General features: G+C 40.3%; 2 protein-coding genes across 2 annotated transcripts; both read right to left on the bottom strand.

Annotated features, from left to right (window-relative positions):
• Positions 1–999: 999 nt before the first annotated feature.
• Positions 1,000–27,782, bottom strand: LOC149750388 (protein TASOR 2-like). The gene is given in 9 exon segments (XM_089908307.1): positions 1,000–5,588; positions 8,768–9,197; positions 9,524–9,579; positions 9,581–10,401; positions 14,164–14,406; positions 20,345–21,049; positions 24,298–24,360; positions 24,458–24,530; positions 27,674–27,782. Coding segments are annotated over 9 exon segments (3,948 nt in total). The 5' UTR covers positions 27,764–27,782; the 3' UTR covers positions 1,000–4,121.
• Positions 16,658–20,049, bottom strand: LOC149750389 (uncharacterized). The gene is made up of 5 exons (XM_089906302.1): positions 19,742–20,049; positions 19,140–19,427; positions 18,538–18,825; positions 17,936–18,223; positions 16,658–17,621 (listed from the first exon to the last, which is right to left on the bottom strand). The coding sequence occupies exons 1-5, from the start codon at positions 20,025–20,027 to the stop codon at positions 17,317–17,319; spliced, it is 1,455 nt and encodes a 484-aa protein (XP_089762428.1). The 5' UTR covers positions 20,028–20,049; the 3' UTR covers positions 16,658–17,316.

Genomic DNA, 27,782 nt, shown 5'->3' with positions numbered 1-27,782 from the left:
AAGTGATTACTTTAGCTTTCTCAATCTCATACTGTCCATTTTTGGCCAAAGAATTTTTTGTTGTAGGTGGGCTGTCCCGCACATTGTATGCACCTCCCTGGCGTGACAACCCCAGATCACCCCGGTTGAAAACAACTGCTTCCTTTTCATAAGATTATCTAAAATTCCAGCAGGCCTTTCCCCTCTTTTCCTGCAATATTTCACATTGTGAGCCGTTAACGCAGGTGGAGGCACAAGCTGGGTTAGTAGTACGAAGGAAGTACCAGGATGCCTTCATATTCTGCATTCGGCATATTTATGGGAACAACCAACATTTCTGTGCCAGGCCAACGGGGCACAAAGGTGATGAGGGCAGAGTCTCTGCAGAAGCTCAGTCTGGAGGCGCCTGCTCCTCTGTGGCCTGGCTAAGCCTTCAGTTACAGAACGGGCGGCCTCGTGGGTGCTGGAAGGTCCTTCAGGGGAGGAGCACGGCTGGCAGGTGCGCTGTACTTTCCTTTTCCGTAGTAATTTCAGATTAATTCAGTGTACCGAATACAGTTATGGTCCTATTAGATTCTTATCCCTGGGGTAAAGATCAGCTGAGTGGGTCTCTAAGCAAGAGCTAGGGTAAGAATTAAAACTCAGTCATTCTTCCTCCTCCTAAGAACATACCGAGGGGAAAGGAACACTTTCGGTTCTGTAGGGGGAGTTTAAAAGCAGATAAATGGCTTTTGAGGGAAGTTCCTGTGCAGGCTGACATGACCCCCTGGAAGGGCCAATTGGAGAGTTGTGAGGTGTCCTCTTGCTGGAGCCTGCTGCTCGGCACCGCACGAGGGAGGGGAAAGCACCGGGCAGGCCTGCGGGGATGAGGCTTGACAGATGGCGGCCAAAGTGAGGTAAGTGGTAGGATTCTTTTGGAAGCTACTTATTCTGCTAAATGGCCTAAAAAATTTAAAGTGCTGTAAAACATTCTCTTACAAATTTAATATTTGCTATAAAATCATTGCAGAAGCAGTTGAATGATTTTTAGTTGTCTTTATTAAAATGAAACAAATTAGGTACAAAAACCTTTGTTCCAAATAGATACTATGTATCTTACCAATAGTTTTTGCTTGGTTTTGAGTTTTAAAGATTGGTGTAGAAATTATTTCTAATATAAATAAATGATTATTTCTTCCTCAGAGGGTTGATTTTTGTAGTACGCTGTTTACAAAAACTGAGTAAGTGAAAATGACAGTTTATAAATTTGTACCATTTAGGAAAAAAATGTTTATGTAGTGTAGCATGAATAACAGCAGATAAAACCATTGAAGATGTTAGTTTTTACACAGGTGGTAAAACCTTTAAAACAGACTCCAACATGCATTACATGTGCATTTCTGACCTTAACGTGCAAAAACAAAGCTACTGGTTAAAATAGACTTATTTTTGCTACAACTGAGTACACTTGTAAAATCCTTATTTTTATCATTAATTTCAATGAATAGCTTTGAAGCTATTCTGCTTAAAATGAGAATAATTTAAAACAATAATATTGAACACTGTAACCCAAAACTAATGGAAAACTACAGTGCTGCTGTGAACAAAGCCAGACAACAAAGTCAGACATTCTGGCAATGTGTAAAACACGAAGAAAAATGTTCCCCCAAGTTGTAGAACACTGAGGTACACAGAACAGTCTTCTCATATAAATCAAAGGTTTTCAAAGAAAAGGGAAAATACTCATTTGTTGTTGGCATCACCGATGTCTAGGTAAGCTGTAGTTAAATCACCCGGACAAATACAAAATTGATAATTCCGTCTTTAAAATAAAATAACCAAGAACTATTCCATAAATAGGATGCTACCTACTGGGGAAAATGGCTATGCATGTAGGCTACATTGTCTTCCGTCCTGGCAGCAGATGGACTGCAGGTGAAAACACTCATAGAATGGAGGTTAGTTATTTCATTAGTGATACTTGAGAAAGTCCCATTTATGCCAAACCAGCAGCGCCCCTAAATAAACAAAACTTTCACAAGAAAATTCCTAAGTCACTTCCTCCATGTGGCCTTCCTCCGATCAACCCCAAAGATCTGTGAGACCTCCTTTATTCTGTATCCCATCATCATCTAAATCCCAAAATTTAATTAAGGATTTTCCAGACTTCTTCTTTAGAATCTTTTCTGAAACAAATGGATTTGTGAGGATCTGGAAGTCATATATAAGCTTTCCTACAGTTATAGACTTTAAATGAAGTTTGGCTTCTATATTATATTGACACCTGTGAATCTGTTGCTTAATATCAATAAAAGCTCCCCAGACTCTCTGAGTGTGATGCTTTTCTTTCCAAAGGCACAGACCTAGGCTTCCTGGTGTCATCCTTCTGTATATAGCTGTGCTCAGGTCAGCGGTGATGGTCAGCAGCCTGCCCGGGGTGAGAGTCTCCCTAAAAGGGACCCCAGAAATTGATCTACCTTTCAAGAGGCTCCATCAGCATCCAGAAACACTGTACCCTATCTCGAAAGGCATCGGTCCTGCTGCTCTGCAAATCAATGTTCTCCAGGCCTCATTTTGGCAGCGTGGGCCCTGGAAGTCTTTCTGTGCTGTACTTCTGTAGCCTTCCTTCTTGTGCACCCGCACTGCAACCTCTGCAACTTCCCCTTACTTGGCGCTGGGATTTCAGGACCTAGGAATTTTCCACGATGTCCTTCTACATGCTTTTCATCGGCAGGCCTGGGCTGGCATGTCACACAAGGCTAGCTCCTTCGGCCAACCCCCTCTGCTTAGTCAGTGGCAGCTCCGCAAATGCTGGAGGGATGACTCAATGCACGGGAGTGTGTCCTAAATACTGCATTTGAAAGTGATAGTTTTCCTGAGCTTCTCATGACAATGACTAACCTCTCTGAATGTTTCTTTATGCCTGTGAATAGCTTATCGAAACGGATTAAGCATCCTTTTATGCATGTTCTTAGTAATACTGGCAATATAGTTCTTTTTGTTTGTTATGGAAATAACCCAAATTGGGAAAGGTAGCTTTAAAACTCCCCCGCTAACCAAAGCATGATCAATTGGGGAAAAAATTTTGAATTCTTTTCTTTTTCTTGTGAGAGGCATGGGAAATAATAGGAAAGGGAAAGTGGGGAGCACCACTCATCAAAAACATATTTTAAGAAATGTGCTGGCTTCTATTTCAGGAAGGTTTACATCAACACTGTTAACAGACAAATGAAGGAAAAGGAAATGTGGATCATTGGTATTGGTACTTTTCAGAAAGGCTGATTGATAATATTTTCTTGTATTTGAGATAATCAAGGACAGAAAGCAATGTCACAGGATGTGAATTACTCCTCATGACGGTGAGGAAGGTGCCTATTTTCTGTCTGTTGTACAGTATGTCTGGGAAGTCCCTCCCACACTGAGTCCTTGGTCTTTCTTCCTCTGGCCCTTTCACATGACTTTGACTCCTTATTGGCAGGGCCTTTTCCTAAGATTCTTTTGCTGATAATCCAGTCATGCTGTTCTCACACAAAGGCGAGTACTAGAAATAGGCATGTCAGGCTATGACACAGCCTTCCTCCTCCTTTGAAGGGGTAATGACCTTATTCAAGATGCTTTTATTAGGTCTCCTCTGCAAGTTACCGGAGAAAAGTCATTGCATTTCATTCACACAACCATGCTGCCACTGCCAGTCTGGGTGGTTCTTCCAAGTCTCGGTCAACCCCCGTTTTACATGGCTGAGGCGAGGTAAGAAGTTGGACAATGAATTGTAATAACCTGGCTGATTTCTTACTTTGATTTAAAAAAAAACAAAACTAAGCATTATTATTTTTTTCTGCCTGTAAAAGTAGTCATTCCGACCGTAGAAAATACAGGGAAAACATAAAGAATAAAATTAAAATCCCACAAAATATCATCGTTATTAAATTTTGGTATTTTTCCTTCTATATCTGAGTTAAGTTATCTTGTCCCACTGGATGGGTGGGACCAACAAAAGAATTTTTTCTGTTATGGCCAAATCTACTGTTTCAACCTGGGAGGATCTGTCAGTTTTCTCATAGTGTGCATCACAGAGTTTAAAACTACTTGGAAATACAGCCCAAGCTGGCTGTGCTTCTTCACCTGGTACCTGGCAGTCAGGACTAGAAGCTGGTGACACTTCTTTAATTAAAGAACTGAAGGAGGGGAAAAAAAAACAGAAACAAAAACAAACAAACAAAAAACAAACAAAAAAAACAACTGAAGGAGAAGTCTGAACCAACTTGAACTTCCTCTGCAACCTCAAGGGCACAGGTTTCTTTCGAAAGTATGAAAGCCACTGTCTGTAAGTTATCACCTTTTCTCTCACTTTCTCGTGGTTTCATTGACGTGTGATCAGCAGAGTTCACATCAGGCACCTCTTCAGGCTCAATTATTTCTTCCGCTGTCTCCTGAAGCTCTAAGCAGGGTAACGGGGCCTCCTGCTGCTGCTCCATCTCACCAGCGGATGCTTCTTCCCAGGGACTCGTGGGCGGTGATATGGTGAGAGTGAGGTCAAGGTCAGAATCCTCCTCTGATAACTCGAGGCTGACTTCCTCTCTATTCACAGATAGGCTGGTTTGTTTGGTAAATGCAGAATTAAATGTTTCAAAACTCATATGTTCACTGTTTAGACCACTCTTGTCATTCTTTAGTTCTGAAGAGCCATCCGAAGCATTCCTCACTGATGGGATGCAGTCAAGTGAATCTTTTTCTTCCAAGGGATCAGAAGCTGACGATGAGACTACTTCTTCAAGCTGGGACGACTCTACAGTGTCTTCCGAAGAGATGCTGAAGAGACTCTGGCTCGACAGAAAACATTCTTGAGAGAGCTTCATTTCTTCTCTGGGTAACAAATAACTAGAACTTTTAACTAGTGATAATGCCTCTGTTACAAGGCAATTATCAGACGGCGATGGTGAGCCTGCAACAGCCTGCCCTTTCTGTAACGAACACATTTCTTTAGCAAGTATCTCTCTACTCACTGAGAAGGCACAAAGGTACTTAGCGCCTTGTTGTCCTGACATTGCCAGAGAGGGAACGTCCCTAAGACCCTGTGTCTTTTCAAATGCGGACACAGGATGTCTAAGGCTTGTAGCAGGTGATACTTGTTTAATCAACTCCACATTAAAGGGTGTAGGTTTATCAGCTCTGTTTACAACTTCTGTCTGTATTGGTGCATAGGCATTTTTTTCAAAACTGAATGTAACTCGTTCCAGATTAATCACTCCATACTCCGTATCATCCTCCCCTTCCAAGGATGACTGACATTCTTTGATTATAAGGCTGCTATGCTGGATAAAGCCCTGCAAAGCACCTGTTTTTGTTTGCATTTTTGCATGAAAAACATCAACTTTGCTTTCAAGGGTGCTGTACACAGACTTTTGAAAAATCATTGACGGATTGCTGATCCCATCGTAAGTCCTGGCGAATGTGGACTGTGTGACAGTATCATTATAAGATGTCACCTGTGTGCCATCAAGTGGCTCAAAGGTTTTATCTTCAGCAGGAATAGAAGATCCATTAGTTTGGGTACTTCCAATGCTAGAAAGCACCAGATTAGAGGTCTCTAGTTTATCTGACGACTCTTGTTCGGCTTTCCCCCCAATTATCTGAAATGATAAAAGCACAAGAAATAAATTAATTTAAAAAATCAAGGGCCAAATAGATCTTTTTTTCAAGCATTTACATATGTGAAGAACAGAACAGACAAAGATCAATTTTAGTTTGCTCTGTTCTTTTGAATCTTCATAGGGTAGAGATCAAGCAAATCCCTCTCTTCTTAGGCTTAAAATACCCCCCAAATAGGAATTTGTTTTATCTAAATACACACACACGAGAACTCCAAAACTTTCTTAGTTGCACAGCCTTGTTTTTTTTGTTTTTTTTTTAATGGACTTTTGGGAAGAAAAGTGGCTAGACCACTGGCAATTTAAAGACTTGAAAATGCAGACTGTTTGCTAAATAGCATCACTTAATTCAGAAATGCAGCAGTAGAGGAAAAAGTGCTCAATTAATTTAAATTATTTTTAGTAAGATTAAAAGATAATCTTTAAAGCAAAGAATAACTTATTTTAAACACCAGCTTTCAATTAGACTATAAATGCACTGTCATCTGGAATGTTCCCATGAGGAAACACTAATTATTATCTCTTGTACTCAGAATACACTGATAAGCAGCTTTCCCAAGGTATCAATCTCTATCCTGTTAAATAAAAGTCCCTTACCCCTTAGCTGTCTTCTTAGCTTATAACTGGACATAATCTCTCTCTCATTTTAATACCTCCCTATTCAACAAAGCAGCAGAAAACACAGTGCAGCTTGCATTAATAAACTCAACTAAAAGGACTGATTTAAACAGTACCAGAAAGGATTTAGCATAAACAGTAACAGAAATACCTCTGGACAATTTTGATAACCTCATAAAAAGGCTGTTTCTTTTCTTCTTTTTTTTAAAGGCTGAAGAATGGTCTTGTTCAGAATATGGTAAAGTGGATTGACCATACAGTTGACCTACACCTGTAGCTCTGGAACACTACGGCCACAGATTTCCTGCCAGATTTTGAAGCAGTCGTGTTGTAAGTCAGGACCTGTGTTTCAAATCTCTTGTTAAAAACATTTCTGCCTTAGTCAAAGAAAGACACTGACCTGAGCAATTGGCAGGGAGGGGCTGAGACTTGGTTTTAAGAGGACACGACTGGCCAGATACAAAGCATAGAAAACTCTTGATGGCACACTCATTCTGAGAACAGTTCTATGACCCTCCCAATCATACTGTGGCTGATAATGTTGGGCCATAGTCGTGAATCTCACCATGCCTGTGCTCTTAGTGAAATGAAAACTTTGATAATCCTAGTTTGCCCTAGAATAGGGAGTGGTACAGGATGTGTGTGCACCTTTAAAGTATGGGTACAGTATTCAAGGAGATGACGGAAACATATTTCTAAGTATATGCTATAGAAAGTGTTAGGAATCGTTAATTTTAACATTCTACTTTCTACTTAATACTCTTTCATGTTTGCAAGAAAATCATTCCTAATTGGACATTACTAAAGTAAGTTAATATATATTACCACGACCGAAAATACTTTATAAGAAACTAGTGTGTGTATAAATATATATGTAATAATTAAAATCTGCCTGACTAAACATAAATACTTTCTTATTCTAAGGTAGTGATTTTATGTATCTCTTTGAGAATAAGATGAAATTTATGAACCCCATCCTCAGAAAAAGAACGCATACACACGTAACATATATTTTATGTGTACACATATAAACACACATATGTGCATATATATACATAAATACATCCACAGAATTAGACACTGAGAAACAGCTAGAGTGTCCAGATCTGAGTCTTGGCCGGACAATTTACTATGTGCCTCCAGGCCATTCTGTACTTCTCCATCCTCAGTCTTCTCACCTATAAGATGGGTGGCACGGTCCTTACCTCACCCGGCCGTGTGAGAATTAACTGAGCTAATGCGAGTGAAGGGCTCAGACCAGTCTCTGGCCCACAGCGTTCCACCAGTCTTCATTCTGATGAAGATGAGCATCTGCAGACACTCACAGACCCTCTGAGGCTCACCCCTGGACCTGCAAATCCCCACGGAAGCCCAGGTACAGAAACTCAATGTTAACACAGGCACTGAAGGTGCCCAAACCCATGTAAAATTATTCTGTAATAAATCTGCTCTGAAAGCTTAAAAAGGCAGGTATTTTGTCAATCCATTTACTTAGAATCTTGATACAACTTTTTAATTTGCTCCAATTAAAATTCGATTATCAGGCTTCCCTGGTGGCGCAGTGGTTAAGAGCCTGCCTGCCGATGCAGGGAATACAGGTTCGTGCCCCAGTACGGGAAGATCCCACATGCCACGGAGCGGCTGGGCCCGTGAGCCGTGGCCGCTGAACCCGCGCATCTGGAGCCTGTGCTCCGCAAAGGAAGAGGCCACAACAGTGAGAGGCCCGCGTACCGCAAAAAAAAAAAAAAAATTCGATTATCCGTCCTATCAGTTGAGAACAGTGAAATGAAACAAAGTGTATTTTTCATATTTACAAACAGTTATCTGCAGACTATGAGAGGTCTGGCATTTTATTTACTGTCTCAGGATTTGTTTTCTGTTTTGGTGGTACGCGGGCCTGTCACTGTTGTGGCCTCTCCCGTTGCGGAGCACAGGCTCCGGACGCGCAGCCTCAGCGGCCACGGCTCACGGGCCCAGCCGCTCCGCGGCATGTGGGATCTTCCCAGACCGGGGCACGAACCCGTGTCCCCTGCATCGGCAGGCGGACTCTCAACCACTGCGCCACCAGGGAAGCCCTCAGGATTTGTTCTTAAAAATATTTTTTAATATATTCAATTTTAGTTTCCTTTAAGGTTTATCAAAGATTTTTTATATTTATTATTACTGCATTTGATCCATAAACACTATTATAGGTAAACAGAATAAGTATTATTCACCTCTTTTAAAAGATAATAAGCTCAGAGAACAAGTAATTTGCCCCAAATCATACAACTAAAAAGCTACATAATTATGGTTGGCTCCCAGATCATCTGAGGCCTACGATTTTTTTCCTCCTTTTGTTTCTTCAATCAGGATGGTAGATAAGCTCCACCTGCAGACAATCCAGACTTTGTAAACTAAGTTTCTGGCATTCTAATCCTTTACATAGCTAGAGAATCGACTTTCCTAAAAGAAACCAATGCCTTGTTATGAATGTGATTTTACGTACAAAAAATATTTCTTCAAAAATAACACCAGCATTTACAGTATTCAGCTTTACCTACCTCATTATTACAGGAATAGATGAAATTCTGGCTTTCTGGGGTCTCTGGATGACCTGCTGTTGCAAACATTTCTTTCTGTTCATTCTGCACCCAAAGCTCCAAGCCTCTCACAGGCGGTGGTTTCATGAAAGGAAGCAGGGGGTCAGTGATTGGGAAGGACACTTTGGCAGTAGGACCTCTGGGAGCCTCATTAGTCTCCAACAGAGGGTCTACGGAGCACCTTTCCACACCGGAGGACTCTTCAATTTCACTGAATTCAAACGATTCTAACGTGCTATTTATGCACACGTATTTTGCTGGGTTGCTGTGTTCTACTACTTTTCGGGATGATTGTATGACTTTGTTTTGATTGCTATAAAACAGAGCTACCCACATATGAAGTAAAAGCTTCACTTCTTCCATGGTATCTGGTAAATCAGTATTCCAAGGCCTGAGATTTTAAAGAAAGAAGAAACCAAAATCATTGAAAATGACTGTTTTAGTTGATTATCTTATAAGTAAGTGCCTTAATTATTAACCTTACTTTTTGTGTTCATTTTTATTTTAAAAATTACATGAACATGAAACAATGAGTAAGATAAAAATGAAGTTGATATAACAAATAATTACAGTGAATCTGCTTGGTATTATTCCCAAGTTACTGGATTTTACACACTTCCTTCTCCCTGCCCAGAGTTTAGCACAAGTATCCCTTCTCGCTACATTTATCTCAACAGAAAAGTTCATCCATTTTCATCCAGGGTCACTCCCACTCACCCGTGTAGTGCTCTGACTACAGTCTTCTCCAGGGGGTTGTTGGTATACTTACTTGCCGTCTAAGCTGAACACGTAATCTGCTTCCCATGTGAAAGTGACCTTAAAGGAGCCGTCACAGCTGAATATGGTACGAGAGCGGCAGAAGTCCTGCAGGCTGGAGGGCAGCACCCCGCTCCTGCGCCTGAGCGCTGGGGCCTCGGAAAGCTGCTGCAGTGGGGAGGTGACCTGCTGATGCCGAAATGGCATCCCTTTCCCCACTGGGGTTCCCGCTTCAGGGCCTTTTGTGCCATTCTTGGCAAACGCAGGGCCTGGGGCCCCTCTCTGCTGTAGATGCTTCTTTGAATGTTCTGCAAGGAGCAGGGCATAGGAATGCTCCACAGCAACGACAGAGCTTTGGCTTGCGTCGGAACTTTCTAGGGTTTCCTCGGGCAGTGCTGACTGGGCTTCTGCAGGGGCCTGAATGCCAGCAACCAAGCTTTCTTCCTCCTGGCTGACCGTGGGGTCTGATGTCAGATTACCCTTATCAGAGGAGGGCTTGGATAACGGTCCACCTTTTTGACTTTTAACTCCTCTATGATATTCATGGTCTGATGTACCACGCAAAGAATGTTCTTTAGAAAGCAAAACATCGTTCTGTGGCAATTCAGAGGAGCAGGGCAAGTTTCTGGGCTCAGAGGATGGTGTGGTAGAGGTAGCAGCGCTTAATGCAAGATCAGCCAACATATTTAGGGCCTGGGAGTCACAGTTGACAATGGAGTTTTCAGGTGGGTCTTCTGGAGCCACTGTGATATTTTCTGGTTGAGCTGTACTTATGCTAATAACATCTTCTCGACCATCTGAAATTTCTGATTGAAGCTGTGAAGAAGTTTCTCCTTTGGCTTCAGCATAAAAGAAAAAAAGACACATAACACTTGATTTCCATAGAATTAATTCTTTGTCATATTCCTATGGTTCAGTGAAAATCAACAGTTAAGTCAACATATTCAAGAAAAACCTCTTGATATGTTGCATAAATTGTATGTTAAATTTTTATTACCAGAGTGAGGTCTTGTCCAACTTCCTGATGTATTATAATGTATTTACCAAGGAACAAGTCTTAAGGAATGTGCATATTAATTTAAAAAGAAATCACCCTTCAAAACTGCATGTACTCAGGCTTCCCTGGTGGCGCAGTGGTTAAGATTCTGCCTGCCGATGCAGGGCATACGGGTTCGTGCCCCGGTCCAGGAAGATCCCACATGCCACGGAGCGGCTGGGCCCGTGAGCCGTGGCCACTGAGCCTGCGCGTCCGGAGCCTGTGCTCCGCAACGGAAGAGGCCACAACAGTGAGAGGCCCGCGTACCGCAAAAAAACAAAAACAAACAAACAAAAAAAACCTGCATGTACTGACCTACACACAAGGCATACTGCTCAGCTAAAGAAATATACAAAGAGAAAAAAACAAAAACAAGAAAACAAGACTCCTGCCCTCAGAGAGCTTACAATCTAGTGAGAATCTAAGAATTTCTAAGTTTAAAGTGTATATTATAGAAGGTTAATGTACTTTCTTAGAAATCATTTCCCTTGGCAAGTTATTAGAGGAACCACCTAAGTTCAAAATAGAGATGATTTTTAACCGTACTGATGTTTAATTATAATACGTTACGATACAAATAAAAAATGAGAAAAGTAAGAATATTCAGAATCGCCAATTAATTTCAAGTTTTAAAACTTCAGTTTCTGCATTAAAAACATTTCCTCTCTATTCTATCTGCAAAAAAGCAAATCTCCTCATCTACTGATAATTCTCCTTACAGCAGGTACTCAAATCTACCCACTGGCATTCGGTCAGAAAACTAACATTCTCAGGTGGTTACTTGCCTTCTCAGGACTTTGATTCAGCCTTTTAAAATGTGATTATCATGAAGGACAAAGTTCTCAACAATACTGGGCAGTGAGTCCCTGTAGCAGGTGGCTGGATGGACAGAAAAGCCAACTGTGCTCCTCTTTGTAATTAGCAGTAGCAGGTCTGAAATAAATTACTAACCTGTCTGCAAAGCCCAATGACAGTACATTTACAGAGAAAACTCTGGCCTATGAGGTCATCAAACAGAATGACAAGAGTGTGTGTATGGTGAGGAGGGTAAAATTAATCAACCACTGCCCAGTTTTTATTTAAAATATCAAAGCCCAACGGGGTGAGGTACGAGAAAGTGGCCCAAAGAGGGCTGTCTCGTGAACCCTCCGGGTGTACTGGAAACACATTCATTTTAGGATCTGATGTGTTTACTGACACTAAGTTCATTCTATCCTTAAATACTATGGTTCTTACACTGAGTATCACTATGAGGAAGGTCGAATCTAGAGAACACTGTATTGAGTCAAGAAAAAGGGTTCATTTTCATATGTGTCATTTCAGGTAAATCATTTAATAACTGACTTGCTAGAGGTTTTCAATTAATTAAAAATACAATACTGATCATCTATCTCTTTTAAGAAATATAGATAAAATGATGCCAAATAAATTATAAAAATTTAAAGAGTTCAGTAAATAAAAACTATATTGAAAACTTTAAAAAGGACAGAAAACCATTAGTTTCAGTAACAAAATGATTGAGCCTTCTTAAACTCTGATATTTCAAGTAAAGGAAATGAAGTGGATTAGCATGGGTGATTAAGAAATAAAAGAAAAAATTAACACATTATTTAAAAGGTGGTAATCTTAAAATTTTAACTTGGAATGTGGCTGCACAATATATACAGACACTTGCAATACAAATCGCCCTATTTCTGAATACCCATTCTGGAAACTTTTCATTTTCTGGGCTCACTTTTCCGCCAATGCCCAGTTGCACACCTCCTCCCACTAATCGATTAGCCTACAAGTATATAGAAGCCAATTCAGCACAAGGAATTCTAATGACAAGGCTGGGAATACAATGCATTATGTATGTATCTATACTCATCCTGTTTACAAACTAATTGGAAAGACAGGACCAAGACACACCAGATGATTGGAAAATAGTATGAATTAACTCTTTAACGTTCTCAAAAACCCAAAAAAGAAATGGAAAAAAAAGGAGAAATGAGTGCAGATCAGAGCATCAGGAAATGACTCCGGGTGGACTTAGCTGAGCAGAGGGGACTGCACAGGAGTGACAACAGGCGTGGTTCGTGTGGGTGGCACCATGTGCCTGGCAGGGAAGGCACGCATTGGGAAACGGCAGGAGAGAAATGTGCACCCGTGGGTAAGACCACCTCGTAACTGCCTGGGGAGACAAGCAGAGAGGCTGTGTTGGGTATGACTCTCTACAGGCTGTACGGTGATATGACTGAGGAGCTTTCAGAAAAATCTTCAGCCATAAACAACATTAGCGAAACTGAGGAAAGGGACTTCCCTGTGGTCCAGTGGTCAAGACTCTGCGCTTCCAATGCAGGCAGTGTGGGTTCGATCCCTGGTCAGGGAACCGAGATCCCACATGCTGCAAGGTGTGGCCGAAAAAATTTTTTTAAACAATGAGGAAAGAAAAAACCAAGCTCATCCATAATACCATCACCCCAACAAAACAAGAGTTTCTTTCCCTGAATTCCACTAAATTTGAGGCTTTTAAAAAACCTAAAGGTAGATGAGAGAAAGTAGAATCATGAGATTAGACAGAAAACTGATGGAAATACAGAGATATGAGGAAATGAAGGTTTTTCTAAACAAAAAACACCACCACACATACAACACAGTAGGACTCAATACCGAAGATACTGTAAAATGTATAGATTTTGCAGCTTGGTGGAGCTGCACTCTACTCAGAGAGACGGGTGTGAAGAGGGACATGGAGCTGGGAGAAAAGTGAGGTCCGCGGTGATGAGGGAACGTGCCAGCAACGAGGAGGTTCCAGCAGGTGGAACACGGAACCAGCAGTCAGCTGCTGGCTCACAGAAGGAGACTTGGTTATTCACTTCCGCACAAGTAGAAGTAGAAAAGTAAAACTGCTTTTAAAATTAATTTAATGCCTTTTGAAACCAAATGCAGGGGCTTCCCTGGTGGCGCAGTGGCTGAGAGTCCGCCTGCCGATGCAGGGGACACGGGTTCGTGCCCCGGTCCGGGAAGATCCCACATGCCGCGGAGCGGCTGGGCCCGTGAGCCACGGCTGCTGAGCCTGCGCGTCTGGAGCCTGTGCTCCGCAACGGGAGAGGCCACAGCAGTGAGAGGCCCACGTACCGAAAAAAAACAAGAAAAAATACAAGTGAAATACAGGATTCGAGATTACTGACTGCTTTGAACCATGTCTTTACAGTTCCCTCTGGACAAACTTATAATATCTTCTATAACTGATTATGGTCCAGAAAAATACTGCCAGATGCTACCTGCTTGTGAATTTAGTCATTAAAAAAGGCCATTTATACTTTAACTCTGCTAAACAGTTCATGTTCAGGCTTTCTGCAGAATGAAAAGTAGGGTCTATTTAGTGAAGGTATGAATCTTGGCACTTTCTTATTTATTCACAATGGGAAACCAAGTTACTTGTCCTGTCAGTGTCTGAACTAAAGAAGACCACAAGAACGTGACAGATTTCAACTGATCTTATACTGTTTCAATATACTACTTTATAATCTCGATTAGTCTGTATTACGGTGCTGAAATTTACAGGAAGAGGACTTCTTACCAGGTTGTGGCTGCTTTCTGATTCTGGGATTCTGATTGCCTTTTACTATATTTTCCCTCTGTTTTTGTGGAGAATTCTTCACAGGTGGCTCAGCCCTTGGAACAGTTTTGACTGGAGATGTCTCTCGTTTCCTTGCCCTTTTAGCATTCGTTGACCCTGGAACATCTTTAGAAATAGGAGCTTCTTGGTTTTTCCAATCCAATTTGGTTGTCTGTACAAACTGTGCAGTCAGCACTTCAGCACCTTATGCAGAAAAGACACCGTTTTCTAAGGGGTAGGGGGCGCACATATTTATCAGCATAGCTTTCCTTTGATTTGTTTTGGGGGGAAACTTTAATAATGGGGAATAAAATATAAAATTTGGGGTATTTCATTAAAAGATTTTTGAACTTGCTAAGTGTTGGTCTATATCCCTAATTAGGATTAGGAGAAAAATATCAGAGTAATAACTTTATAGAAACAAGGCATGACTTAATTTTTAAAAAAGATTCCATAATCTTTGCTGACTGATGTGGCAGGTAAGGCTGAACATGCTAGTTCACAGCACAGGGTGACGGATAATTCAATTTACACAAAAGCGACACAGCTCCCATAAAGCCATATGGTTAAAACCATGATCACACTGTAGAGAAGAGACTGTAGGTTCACAAAGAGCCATCTTACATATTTTCCTTCACTACACCTAAATATCAAAGCTTTAACACTGCCTGAAAAATCATCTCTTAAGAGAAGACAGAGGAAGGTACATTGAAGAAAGTCCTCTTCTGATTTAACTTCCTATAAATCTATTATAATTGCTCATTTCTCTTACAAAATGCTCAGCTTTACTTCTCGCAGGGAAGGAAGGAAAGAACTAAAGGTGGGGGCACATGAGGAGAAAAAACTATTAACAACCTGCTTGTATCACACGCAGAAAGTGTTTCAATCCTTTAAGAGTTAAAAAAATATGTTAATAAATGTTCCCTGTGAAAACGTTTTCCCCATTGACTATATAAAATAATCACACGTGTGAATGTTTGCAAATATTTTAAAATCACGTTATATGGAAAATACTATTTCTAATTGATTGAGAACAGAAAACATATTAAACAGTTTCAGAATGTGATGGTTATTAGTGAAATGTAGAAAAGAGACCAGTTTCATTTTATTCTTTTGAAGGTTAGAAAAATAAACGGTTTTTTAAAAAAGCTTTTAGACTCTCTTAATGTTGTACATTTCCCTGGGTCTAATTATTTTCTTCCCTACTAAACTATCAAAGGCAATAAAGCAGCAGTTTTGTTTTTAGAGTAAGACTTCTGATTTTATACTGGTTACAATTTCTAAAATTTTTAGCATAAAAAAAGGCAAAATATAAGTCAAGCAGGAAAACTGTTAAGACTAAATTAAGAAGAGAAAGAAAATAAGATGAGATGATCAAGACTAGGGGAAGCGTAACATCTGCACGGGCGGGAGGGGAACATCTCTCACAACCTAGGTCCTGCGAGGAAAAGGAGAAACACGAAACAGGTGACCCTGCACGGACTGCCCTGCTTATTTGCATCACTCAATGACATGTTTCTCAAGCTGCATGCAATAACCCATGGGTGTATTATAAAATAAACTTAATGGGCTGCAACCAGAATTCTTTGTTAAATGAAACAGAAGATATCAGATTGTATTACACATAGTTAGGGTAAATGCTTCCTGAAATTTCTGTTTCAGTAATGTATGAATTTGTGTGTACTGGACTACAATATACAATGTATTTCTTTTCTATTTTTTTTTGAGCTTTTGTGGTATTATATTTAGTCATCTTGGCTGGTTTAATCACATCGTTGTTGTTGTTCATTTTTTGGCCACACTCTGTGGCATGTTGTGTCTTAGTTCCCTGACCAGGGATCAAACCCGTGCCCTGTGCACTGCAAGTGTGGAGTTGTAACCACTGTACTGCCAGGGACATCCCTAAAACATATTTCTTATAGTGGATGAAATTAGCACACTTGAGAAACAGTGACAACATATATGTTGAATTATAGGTAACTTATTTAATACCTTTAAAATGGTTCATATAGAGAGAACCCCAATATGGTTGGCCTGGAATTTGTGAGGAAATGTAGAGTGTGAGTTGCTGCTTCATACTGCCGTTCTTTCTACCACCCTCCTAAACACACACACACACACAATTTCTCAAACTATAATTGGCCAGAAATAACTACTTGTTAAACCACAGGGTAAAATCTTAATTATCTAGGATCCTGGGGATCCACACACCTCCAGTGTTTCTTCTTTAGGCATCAGAATTTTAAAATTCAAAATACTATAGATAGGGTTGGCAAATTTTTTCTGTGAAGGGCCAGACCTCAGTCACAGCCGCCCACCTGTGCCAGCACAGTGAAGTACAGAGACAACAGGTAATGCCTGAGGGACCCTTTGGCCCAAGTCTGCTCACCTCTTCGCTAAGGGGTCATAGAGCATAAGTTCCCTAGTTTTAAACAAAATACACCACACATAATCTGAGATGACTCTAAGCCAAAATTGTGTTATTTGTCGTGCTCTGTTCACTGAAGTGCATTTGACTAACATTAAATGGCTCTGGACGCTGATTCTCCCTCAGTTTTCAGGGGGCAACAAAACCACTTGAGGAACTGTTTCAATATATATGTCTCGAGGCCACTGGACCTTGTTTCAGTAGGTCTGTAGTAGGATCCAGACGACCACTTTTAAAACACACAAAGGACTAGAAATTCTGCCCCAGGATGCTCTAGTTCTGGGAGAGTCCAGGCACTTTCCCCCCTCTTTAAACATGTTCAGGCTATCACTTATCAGTTTTTGCCATCTGTTCTTAGTGTGCCTGATTTTAGCAGATCCTCTTCTTCCACTCGAATTTGTCCGAGGACAGTTCAGAAACTGAATGACCTTATTTCTTAGACAGGTAAGTAAATAACTGAGTGATGATTTGAGCAGTTTTACAAGTGAAATACAAGCTTTTGGTGGGTGGGCTTTTGTCCTATTTCTTGATTTTCATGTCATCTAGATTAGCGCTTCTCCAACTTTAGCATGCACACAGATCACCTGGAGAGAGCTAACGGACACTGTCAAGCTACAGTCCAGGATGGTCACACAGGAACAGGGTTAACACACAACAGTTATTACTAATTGCTCATCTGAAAATCCTTACAGACCATGCTTACCGTTTTCTCTTTTCTGACGGAACTTGAGAGATGTGCGAGAGTCTGGACGCTTCTTTGCTCCACCAGGAGTTCTTCTGGGAAAGGGACGGCACAACTTCACCCTTTTACTCTGTACCACGGGCAGCGTGCCTGCTTTTCTCTTACGCTGAACTCTCAGATTTGATGCGGGACTTAATGGGACCAGAGTTCCCTGCCTTGTTTTAAACATCTCTTCAGAATTCTTTTGTGTTTCTGTTTCTTTTCTTACTTCTGCCGCTGAGTTGTGAAATTCAGCACCTGGAGTCATAACTAAAGAAAATCCAGCATCACAAATTCCATCTGAAATACCTTATTTCTTGGACAGGTAAGTAAATAACTGAGTGATGATTTGAGCAGTTTTACAGGTGAAATACAAGCTTTTGGTGGGTGGGCTTTTGTCCTATTTCTTGATTTTCATGTTATCTAGATTAGCGCTTCTCCAACTTTAGCATGCACACAGATCACCTGGAGAGAGCTAACGGACACTGTCAAGCTACAGTCCAGGATGGTCACACAGGAACAGGGTTAACACACAACAGTTATTACTAATTGCTCATCTGAAAATCCATACAGACCATGCTTACCGTTTTCTCTTTTCTGACGGAACTTGAGAGTTGTGCGAGAGTCTGGACGCTTCTTTGCTCCACCAGGAGTTCTTCTGGGAAAGGGACGGCACAGCTTCATCCTTTTACTCTGTACCACGGGCAGCGTGCCTGCTTTTCTCTTACGCTGAACTCTCAGATTTGATGCGGGACTTAATGGGACCAGAGTTCCCTGCCTTGTTTTAAACATCTCTTCAGAATTCTTTTGTGTTTCTGTTTCTTTTCTTACTTCTGCCGCTGAGTTGTGAAATTCAGCACCTGGAGTCATAACTAAAGAAAATCCAGCATCACAAATTCCATCTGAAATACCTTATTTCTTGGACAGGTAAGTAAATAACTGAGTGATGATCTGAGCAGTTTTACAAGTGAAATACAAGCTTTTGGTGGGTGGGCTTTTGTCCTATTTCTTGATTTTCATGTTATCTAGATTAGCGCTTCTCCAACTTTAGCATGCACACAGATCACCTGGAGAGAGCTAACGGACACTGTCAAGCTACAGTCCAGGATGGTCACACAGGAACAGGGTTGACACACAACAGTTATTACTAATTGCTCATCTGAAAATCCATACAGACCATGCTTACCGTTTTCTCTTTTCTGACGGAACTTGAGAGTTGTGCGAGAGTCTGGACGCTTCTTTGCTCCACCACGAGTTCTTCTGGGAAAGGGACGGCACAACTTCACCCTTTTACTCTGTACCACGGGCAGCGTGCCTGCTTTTCTCTTACGCTGAACTCTCAGATTTGATGCGGGACTTAATGGGACCAGAGTTCCCTGCCTTGTTTTAAACATCTCTTCAGAATTCTTTTGTGTTTCTGTTTCTTTTCTTACTTCTGCCGCTGAGTTGTGAAATTCAGCACCTGGAGTCATAACTAAAGAAAATCCAGCATCACAAATTCCATCTGAAATACCTTATTTCTTGGACAGGTAAGTAAATAACTGAGTGATGATTTGAGCAGTTTTACAGGTGAAATACAAGCTTTTGGTGGGTGGGCTTTTGTCCTATTTCTTGATTTTCATGTTATCTAGATTAGCGCTTCTCCAACTTTAGCATGCACACAGATCACCTGGAGAGAGCTAACGGACACTGTCAAGCTACAGTCCAGGATGGTCACACAGGAACAGGGTTAACACACAACAGTTATTACTAATTGCTCATCTGAAAATCCATACAGACCATGCTTACCGTTTTCTCTTTTCTGACGGAACTTGAGAGTTGTGCGAGAGTCTGGACGCTTCTTTGCTCCACCAGGAGTTCTTCTGGGAAAGGGACGGCACAGCTTCATCCTTTTACTCTGTACCACGGGCAGTGTGCCTGCTTTTCTCTTACGCTGAACTCTCAGATTTGATGCGGGACTTAATGGGACCAGAGTTCCCTGCCTTGTTTTAAACATCTCTTCAGAATTCTTTTGTGTTTCTGTTTCTTTTCTTACTTCTGCCGCTGAGTTGTGAAATTCAGCACCTGGAGTCATAACTAAAGAAAATCCAGCATCACAAATTCCATCTGAAATACCTTATTTCTTGGACAGGTAAGTAAATAACTGAGTGATGATCTGAGCAGTTTTACAAGTGAAATACAAGCTTTTGGTGGGTGGGCTTTTGTCCTATTTCTTGATTTTCATGTTATCTAGATTAGTGCTTCTCCAACTTTAGCATGCACACAGATCACCTGGAGAGAGCTAACGGACACTGTCAAGCTACAGTCCAGGATGGTCACACAGGAACAGGGTTGACACACAACAGTTATTACTAATTGCTCATCTGAAAATCCATACAGACCATGCTTACCGTTTTCTCTTTTCTGACGGAACTTGAGAGTTGTGCGAGAGTCTGGACGCTTCTTTGCTCCACCACGAGTTCTTCTGGGAAAGGGACGGCACAACTTCACCCTTTTACTCTGTACCACGGGCAGCGTGCCTGCTTTTCTCTTACGCTGAACTCTCAGATTTGATGCCGGACTTAATGGGACCAGAGCTCCCTGCCTTGCTTTAAACATCTCTTCAGAATTCTTTTGTGTTTCTGTTTCTTTTCTTACTTCTGCCGCTGAGTCGTGAAATTCAGCACCTGGAGTCATAACTAAAGAAAATCCAGCATCAATAAATTCCATCTGAAATACCGTACTTCTTAGACAGGTAAGTAAATAACTGAGTGATGATTTGAGCAGTTTTACAAGTGAAATACAAGCTTTTGGTGGGTGGGCTTTTGTCCTATTTCTTGATTTTCATGTTATCTAGATTAGCGCTTCTCCAACTTTAGCATGCACACAGATCACCTGGAGAGAGCTAACGGACACTGTCAAGCTACAGTCCAGGATGGTCACACAGGAACAGGGTTAACACACAACAGTTATTACTAATTGCTCAGCTGAAAATCCATACAGACCATGCTTACCGTTTTCTCTTTTCTGACGGAACTTGAGAGTTGTGCGAGAGTCTGGACGCTTCTTTGCTCCACCACGAGTTCTTCTGGGAAAGGGATGGCACAACTTCACCCTTTTACTCTGTACCACGGGCAGCGTGCCTGCTTTTCTCTTACGCTGAACTCTCAGATTTGATGCGGGACTTAATGGGACCAGAGCTCCCTGCCTTGCTTTAAACATCTCTTCAGAATTCTTTTGTGTTTCTGTTTCTTTTCTTACTTCTGCCGCTGAGTCATGAAATTCAGCATTTGGAGTCATAACTAAAGAAAATCCAGCGTCACAAATTCCATCTGAAATACATGGAGGCTGAGGACAGTCTGCCAATAAGTCTAGTGCAGTAGATACTTCCAAAATGTACCCATTAGGATTTGAAGAATAAGATCTCAACTGAGTTAAAGACTGTAAAGGGCACTTTTCAGCTGGAGGAGTCAAGTCAAAACCACTGGACACTTTGCCAAAGAATGCAGTCTCTTTAATTCCATCCTGAGAAGCAGCAGTCAATGAAGGACTTTTGTCCACCTTGTACAGTTCTTGGAGATTATGCTTTACTAATGTGTTTGGACAGATTCCTTTTTCAGAAAATGATTTCTTTGCTTCCAGCAGGGCACAATTAAGGGCAGGTAAAATAGGTACCACCTTCAATGAGATGTCATCTTCAACTTTCAAGTCTTTCAGCCCTAAAATATATACACATGTATTAAAAACCCAAAGTTCTTGTTTTTTCAAAAACATGCAGGAAAAAACGCTTTAGATTACAAAATTACAGGATGGTTAAATATGATACAGTGTTTCAAATGGTAATCTAAATAGCAATTAATAGAAGACTTATGGATGCACTTAATGAACATATATTATCTCCATATATATGAAAACACGCACACACAGAACCAAAAAAGAGTCACTCAGATGGGATCATCAGGTGAGAATGAAGAAGGCAGGCCTGCCTGCAGCTGCATCTCATCTGACCAGGAGCCCAGCGTGGGCTCAATGCACCGGCATTTAGAGTTGGCAGAATTACTTTTCTATTCTCATTTTCTGCTTTTAAAATGTATCTAATCTGTACCTTATATGACCTACTTCAAATTCTCTTAAGAAGGTAGTCACAGGTGCAAACTTTCAGTTATAGGATAAATAAGTACTAAAGATGTAATGTACAACATAATAAAAAATAATTAACACTGCTGACGTTACATATGAAAGTTAAGAAAGTAAATACTGGGACTTCCCTGGTGGCGCAGTGGTTGAGAATCCACCTGCCTTTGCAGGGTACACGGGTTCGAGCTCTGGTCTGGGAAGATCCCACATGCCATGGAGCAACAAAGCCCGTGCACCACAACTACTGAGCCTGCGCTCTAGAGACTGCGAGCCACAACTACTGAGCTTGCATGCCACAACTACCGAAGCCCGCGTGCCTAGAGCCAGTGCTCTGCAACAATAGAAGCTACCACAATGAGAAGCACGTGCACTGCAATGAAGAGTAGCCCCCGCTAGCCGCAACTAGAGAAAGCCTGCAGCAACGAGGACCCAACGCAGCCAAAGAAGGAAAAAGAAGGGAAATACTAATAGTTCTCATCACAAGGGAAAAAGTGTTTTTTCTATTTTCTTTAATTTTGTATCTATATGATATGATGGATGTTCACTAGAATTACTGTGGTAGTTGTTTCATAATGTATGTAAGTCAAATCTTTATGCTGGTAAACCCTAAACTTATATAGTGCTGTATGTCAATTATATAATATCTCAATAAAACTGGAAGAAACTAGAGTTACAACACAAACCAGTTGAACTAAAAGAAAGTAAACCCTAAGTAACCCCCAACTCTCATGGTAACTACTGGTATATATTTCATCACCTTCTCTAGCAAATGCAATTTTTTAATATTATGTAACTAGACTGACTAGTCTGTATTTTACTTCCTCTCCCTGGTTCACTCTCTGACTGAAATGCTAATTTTTCAGCAACTCAATAACCTAAAGGAAAAGAGTACAGGAAAAAAGAGAAAAGGTCAGGTCACTGAGAAATAGGTAATAAAATCCTAGAAAATGTAATTTATCAGTAATAAAAAACCCACAGATAATAAAGACCTTTGGTGCCTACTAAACTGAAGTATACCATTCTTTTTAACGAAAAAGTAACTGCAAAATTAAGAAACACCTAGCTGAATACATTTATACTTGAGCAGGTATCAGGAAAAGAATGGCAAATAAAAATAAATGGGAAAATGTGGCTAGCCATTAAAATAAAAATTCCTTTCTCTGCAGTTCATTTAGATAGTAAAAGAAAAATAAAACATGACAAAGTTCTTATGTACTGCTAACAGTTCACGATAAAGCAGCAGTTTTCTAGACAACTTCATTATTTCAAGAATTTGGAAAGGCAGAAGTCAGAACGATTTGTAACAGGCTATTATGAAATCTAAGAAAAAGAACTTTTTAAGTCTGCTAAGCGAAGAGTCACTCAATTTAAAACAAATAACCACAGCACTGAACATTTCTGAGTGACCAGAAATAGAAAAGTGTCTTAACGAACTAGAGGAGGCTGTGAGCATTGAACACAACAATCCAATGTTTACTCAAAAAGAAATCCTGTGCTGTTCAACCCCAAATGGTACAGGAACTAATGTTTCTTATTCAGGTGGTAGTGTACACCTAAAAATAAGAATAAAGGCAGAGCTCCTGCATACGGAGGGAGGCAGTGTGGGAACAGAGCTGGAAGCCAGCTCAGACTCAGCTGTTTGACCCTGGGCAAGTTTAAGTTTCAGTTTCCTCATCTTTGAAATGGTCACAATAAAAGTACCTATTAAGGGCTGTGAAATCAATTGTGCCTAGCAGAATATCAATGTAGTAAATGCTTGAAAAATGCAAGCAGCTATCGCCATTATGTTATTATAACTGGTAATATTTTGCTTATTCCAAACAGGTAATGCCAGCAGTTCTCTGCTTTGAGTAGCTGAATACAATTTAAAAACATCAATTAAAAAAATTTTTTGGATTGGTTGTAGCTTTATAAATACTATATACAAATCATGTTTAAACATACACAGTGTGATTATAAAACAATGAGGAAAATTTCCTCATGTGACAAAAAGAAATGACTCATTTACTTTAATTTATTTATTTGCTCAGCAAGCATTTATCATTTTTTAGGTGCCTGACATTGCTAAGCAGTAGGGATGCAGTAGAATACAAGAAAGGCAGGCATTAAATAATTATAAAAATAAATATTTAAATTATATTGGTGAAAAGCCTAGGGGTCCTCATTGAAGGAAGAAGAGTGGTGATGGGAATAAATAAAGTGATATTTAAACTGACACCTGACAGCTATGGGTAAGTGGCTAGACCAGCACTTCTCCTCCAATTTTATTCATTATCTACCCCCACCAAAGACAGCCTTTCTAGACTTTGTTTCCTAACTGCCCTCTGAAATTCTAATACCACAGATATACTGTATATCTATTTACAGACTGCAGGAGCAATATTTTTTGCCCCAGCAGGCAATTCCTGGTTCTGGCTTGGGGGGCGATCAACATCATCTGATCGGGGGAAGGAGACAAGTAGTCCAGACAGAGGGAAGTGCTTCTGTGAGGACCTTAAGTCCTACTGACGGGGAGACTATGATAAAACCAACTCCCAGCTCTTGTTGTTCCATAACAAATGAATCCAGTTTTGGACATGCTGAATGTGAGGACCATCTGAGACATTTAAGTAGAAAGAAATGTCCATAGGCAGGTGGATATCTGAGCATGGAGCAGACAGGAAAGGATAAGCCTACAAAGAAAGGAGATGAAGGATTAACCAGGGAGAGTAAAGGAAGAAAGTTATTTAAGAGAAGAAAAGAGTTACCAGGGTCATATGCTGCTGAGAGTTTAAGATGAGGACTGAAAAATGGCCCACAGGTGCAGTGAACTGCCAGTCCTGGTCCTTACCTGCTGACGGGGATGAATGGAATAAATGCAACCCGTGAAGACCCATCTGCTCCTCTCCAAAACCTACACAGAATGAGAATCAGAAGAAACGTGAGGTTGCTGATCTTATACAATAAAAGTAAACATACTGAAAAACATTTATTCAAAAAGTTGTTCTTACTTGTTTCTGACATTAAGGCTGACGACGTAAGTAAAATGAAAAATTCTCGATCTTCTAAGCATTTGACGATTGCCTTAAACATAAAATAGCAAGAAAGAAGATTCAATTCCTCTCTCCTTCTCCCTCTACCACATTCTTCAGTGATTTTTAAGCTCATGAAAAGTTAAAGAAAAAAATTCTTGAAATGTCAGTATTTATGGGAATCAGGACAATTTTGTCCCCAGTATCAGAAACTGCAAGCTCCTTAGCATTCAAGTAATCTTGGCCTTGTTATGGCTACATATAATAAATAACTAGAACATCATGGGTTAGTTTTAGGATAGTGTTCAATTACATAACAAATCAATCAGAAACAACGTCTTTCATTTTTTTTCATTGACATGTTGGACATTTCATACTGCTAAGTAGCCGCTCTGTTCCCATTTAGCCACTACAAATTCAAGGTCAATCAGACCTATGATTAACATGTTAAGCTCATTTTAATACAAAACATATCACAGAATCCTGGGACTAGAAAAACTGGAAGATACCATCCATTAGAAGAATCCTTTCTACAGCTTCCTAAGAGATGAGTAATAAAAGGAAATAACATCATTAGGTCCCCTGGTTATAAGAAATGCAGATGAAAATAAATACTTCTATTTTCCCTCTACCACAGTCTTCAGTGGCATCTTCTGTCATTCTAAATCACAGAGATAACAGCTCTTCTTCCCCATTAGTCACCATTTCAAAAGCCTATATACCCTTAACAAAGATAAAATTCAATGTCATACAATAATTTCTCAGTTAAAAAAACAGAATAAAAGATACCACTTTATAAAGTGATAAAACATACTTCAAAAATTGACAGGTCATAAGCCTACAAATATGATAAATCAATAAATTATTCAACAACTCAAGTATGAAAAAAAGACTTCTTTTCTAATTATTTATTGGAACTAATTATGAGACTGAAACTTCACCCACAGGAACAATCACTATTGTGAGTCTCCAAACATTTCTATCACAGCCCCTATGCATTGGTTGGTTTACATTTTTGTCTCCTATAGTCTTGTAAGTTCCTTGATGGCAGGGACAATTTGTCTTTTTGCTTCTGGCACACAGTAAGCACTCAAGAAAGAATTACTGAATAAATGTATCAACAGTTATATATACCCATATCTTTGGTATGTATCAGCAAACAGATGTAATTCTTGCTTTATCTTTTTATCGGTGTAAAGAGTAAAAGTGACAATAATTAGCTACATTATTCTGAATTTTAGTTTTGTAATATAGATGAAAGTAAAATCCTATATCTGCTTAAAACTGTACATTCCTTTATTCCAAAATATGTGCACGTAAAACAAATATGTAGTGTATCTTATTAGTCTCTCAAATTATGCGCTGAAAGGGCTATATAAAATTCCTATTTTAACCTTTGTGGGGAAAAAAATCATAGAATCTTTGAAATATCTACTTCTAGCCTTTTCCATTCACACACAGAAAAATCCAGCCATACATGTCTTTACCACCTTTTAAAGAAGAGACCTTCCTCAGTACTGTTCTTGAAGTCCAGTGTTGTAGGTACAAGGGACATTTACTGCTCGTCCACTATACACCAGGCACCAAGGTGTCAAAGATGCTTAAGACATGATACCTACCCTCAAGGAGCTCGATGTCTAGGTAGGGAGACCGATATGTAAAGATTATTCATTATAAAATGAGGCAGGAAAAGCAGCCTGGAGCACTGAGAGCGAAGGACCTTATGTGATAAGTAATTTCTGTTAAGTAATTAACACACAAACTGTGAAGTAAAGCTGGGCACCGAGTCTCCTGAGTTCAATACCAGAAGCACTCACAAGTAGACCCTTCACTAATGCATTTTCTCAAAGTATCTTTGACCTTCCTTCCTTTGAATTTCCAAATATAAAATGAACTACACTACTTCGAAAACACATAGCCTGTAGTCCCCGTCGATACTCGGTGGTCACCTGCTCAGCATCCTGTGTCAGCCACTGCACCTCCTTACTGCAGAACGGGGGCCCTGACCTCGCACCCAGCTCTGGAAGGTGGGCTCTGAGTGGCCTGAACTAATCAGTGCGGGCCATTCCCTTTCTAGTTGCTGCTGAGAGACATGCAGATGATGGAACTGGTCTAAGGACAGAAGCCATGGTTTGGAGGACGGGTTCTCTCTGCATGCAAAAAGGAAGCACGCAGCCCTGACTGGCAGCCTAGGACAGAACTATTGCACAGAGGAGGGAGAAGCTGAAAGAAAAAGAGTCCTGAGCAAACAGCACTTGAACTTGCTTTACCATCTAAAACTCAAAAGTAAGCCTATCAAAACTCTTTATTGTTTAAGCCAGTCTGAATTTCTGTTACGTGCAACTCAAGCATCTTACCTGACACTTCCCCCAAGGCAGCTCACCTATCTATTCTGTTAATTTACCGGTTTCATACTGTCTACTATGGGGATAAGTCCGTTGTGCCACTAAAGGGCTGAGCAGACTTGTTTGCTCACTTCCACCATGCACACTGTTTCCTTTGGGATGTTTGGGAATCACTCACTATAAGGTCAGCATCTACTCCTATCCTCAGACCGAGGAGCCCTGGTTAACACAGTGGAGAGGTCTTTGGATGTTACATATTTCTCAGTAGAATCGTGCTTTTCTACGCTATGAAAACAATAGAAGCAGCAACTTTTTCTTCTTTATACACCTATGTGTTGACAAGGGTCACTTTTAAAGAAATATCCCACAAATCAATCTCCTTTGATTAATGCAGAAATACCAGGGATCTACTCAATTCTTCCATCATAAAACAAAAACAACAACAAAAAAGGATTTGAGAAAAACTGTCCTCCTATACTTAAAACCAGGAGTATGAACTGACTAGTGAGACACAGAAAAAGTAAACTAAGATACAAAGGGGATGAACATGTTAGCCAATAAATATCATGTCAATAAATATTAAATGATAAATATCCTCTTAAGGGAATTTCCTGGCGGTCCAGTGGTTAGGACTTGGCACTTTCATTGTTGTGGGCCCGGGTTGGACCCCTGGTCAGGGAACTAAGATCCTACAAGCTGTGTGGCGTGACCAAAAAAAAAAAAAAAAAAAAAAAAATCCTTTTGAGCAAGCTAAAACAATTCAATCTAGGCAGAGCCAACTAATAAACAGATATCAATTTCTCAATTTAAGGAAAACATAATAATAATATTTTAAACTGATGATTCTTACCAATTGCTCCCTTTTAATGTACTCTGTTAGTTTATCTACTTTTTCCCCTTGTTTGTTGGACAGTTTCACCTCATACATATTGAAGCACATATCTTGGCAACAGACTGTG

Source organism: Delphinapterus leucas, chromosome 2 (assembly GCF_059928025.1).
Source record: "Delphinapterus leucas isolate spDelLeu-1000000601 "Yukka" chromosome 2, BTC_Dleu_Yukka2, whole genome shotgun sequence".
Classification (NCBI taxonomy): domain Eukaryota; kingdom Metazoa; phylum Chordata; class Mammalia; order Artiodactyla; family Monodontidae; genus Delphinapterus; species Delphinapterus leucas.
Note: the sequence above shows the minus strand (reverse complement) of the source record. Positions and strands in the feature narration are given on the sequence as shown.

Excerpts from the sequence above, each read along its gene's own strand:
- LOC149750389 (XM_089906302.1), bottom strand. The coding sequence starts at position 20,027 with ATGACTCCAGGTGCTGAATTTCACGACTCAGCGGCAGAAGTAAGAAAA. Across the intron at positions 19,428-19,741 it reads CCGTCAGAAAAGAGAAAACG|TTATGACTCCAGGTGCTGAA; the intron begins GTAAGCATGGTC and ends GATTTTCTTTAG. Across the intron at positions 17,622-17,935 it reads CCGTCAGAAAAGAGAAAACG|TTATGACTCCAGGTGCTGAA; the intron begins GTAAGCATGGTC and ends GATTTTCTTTAG.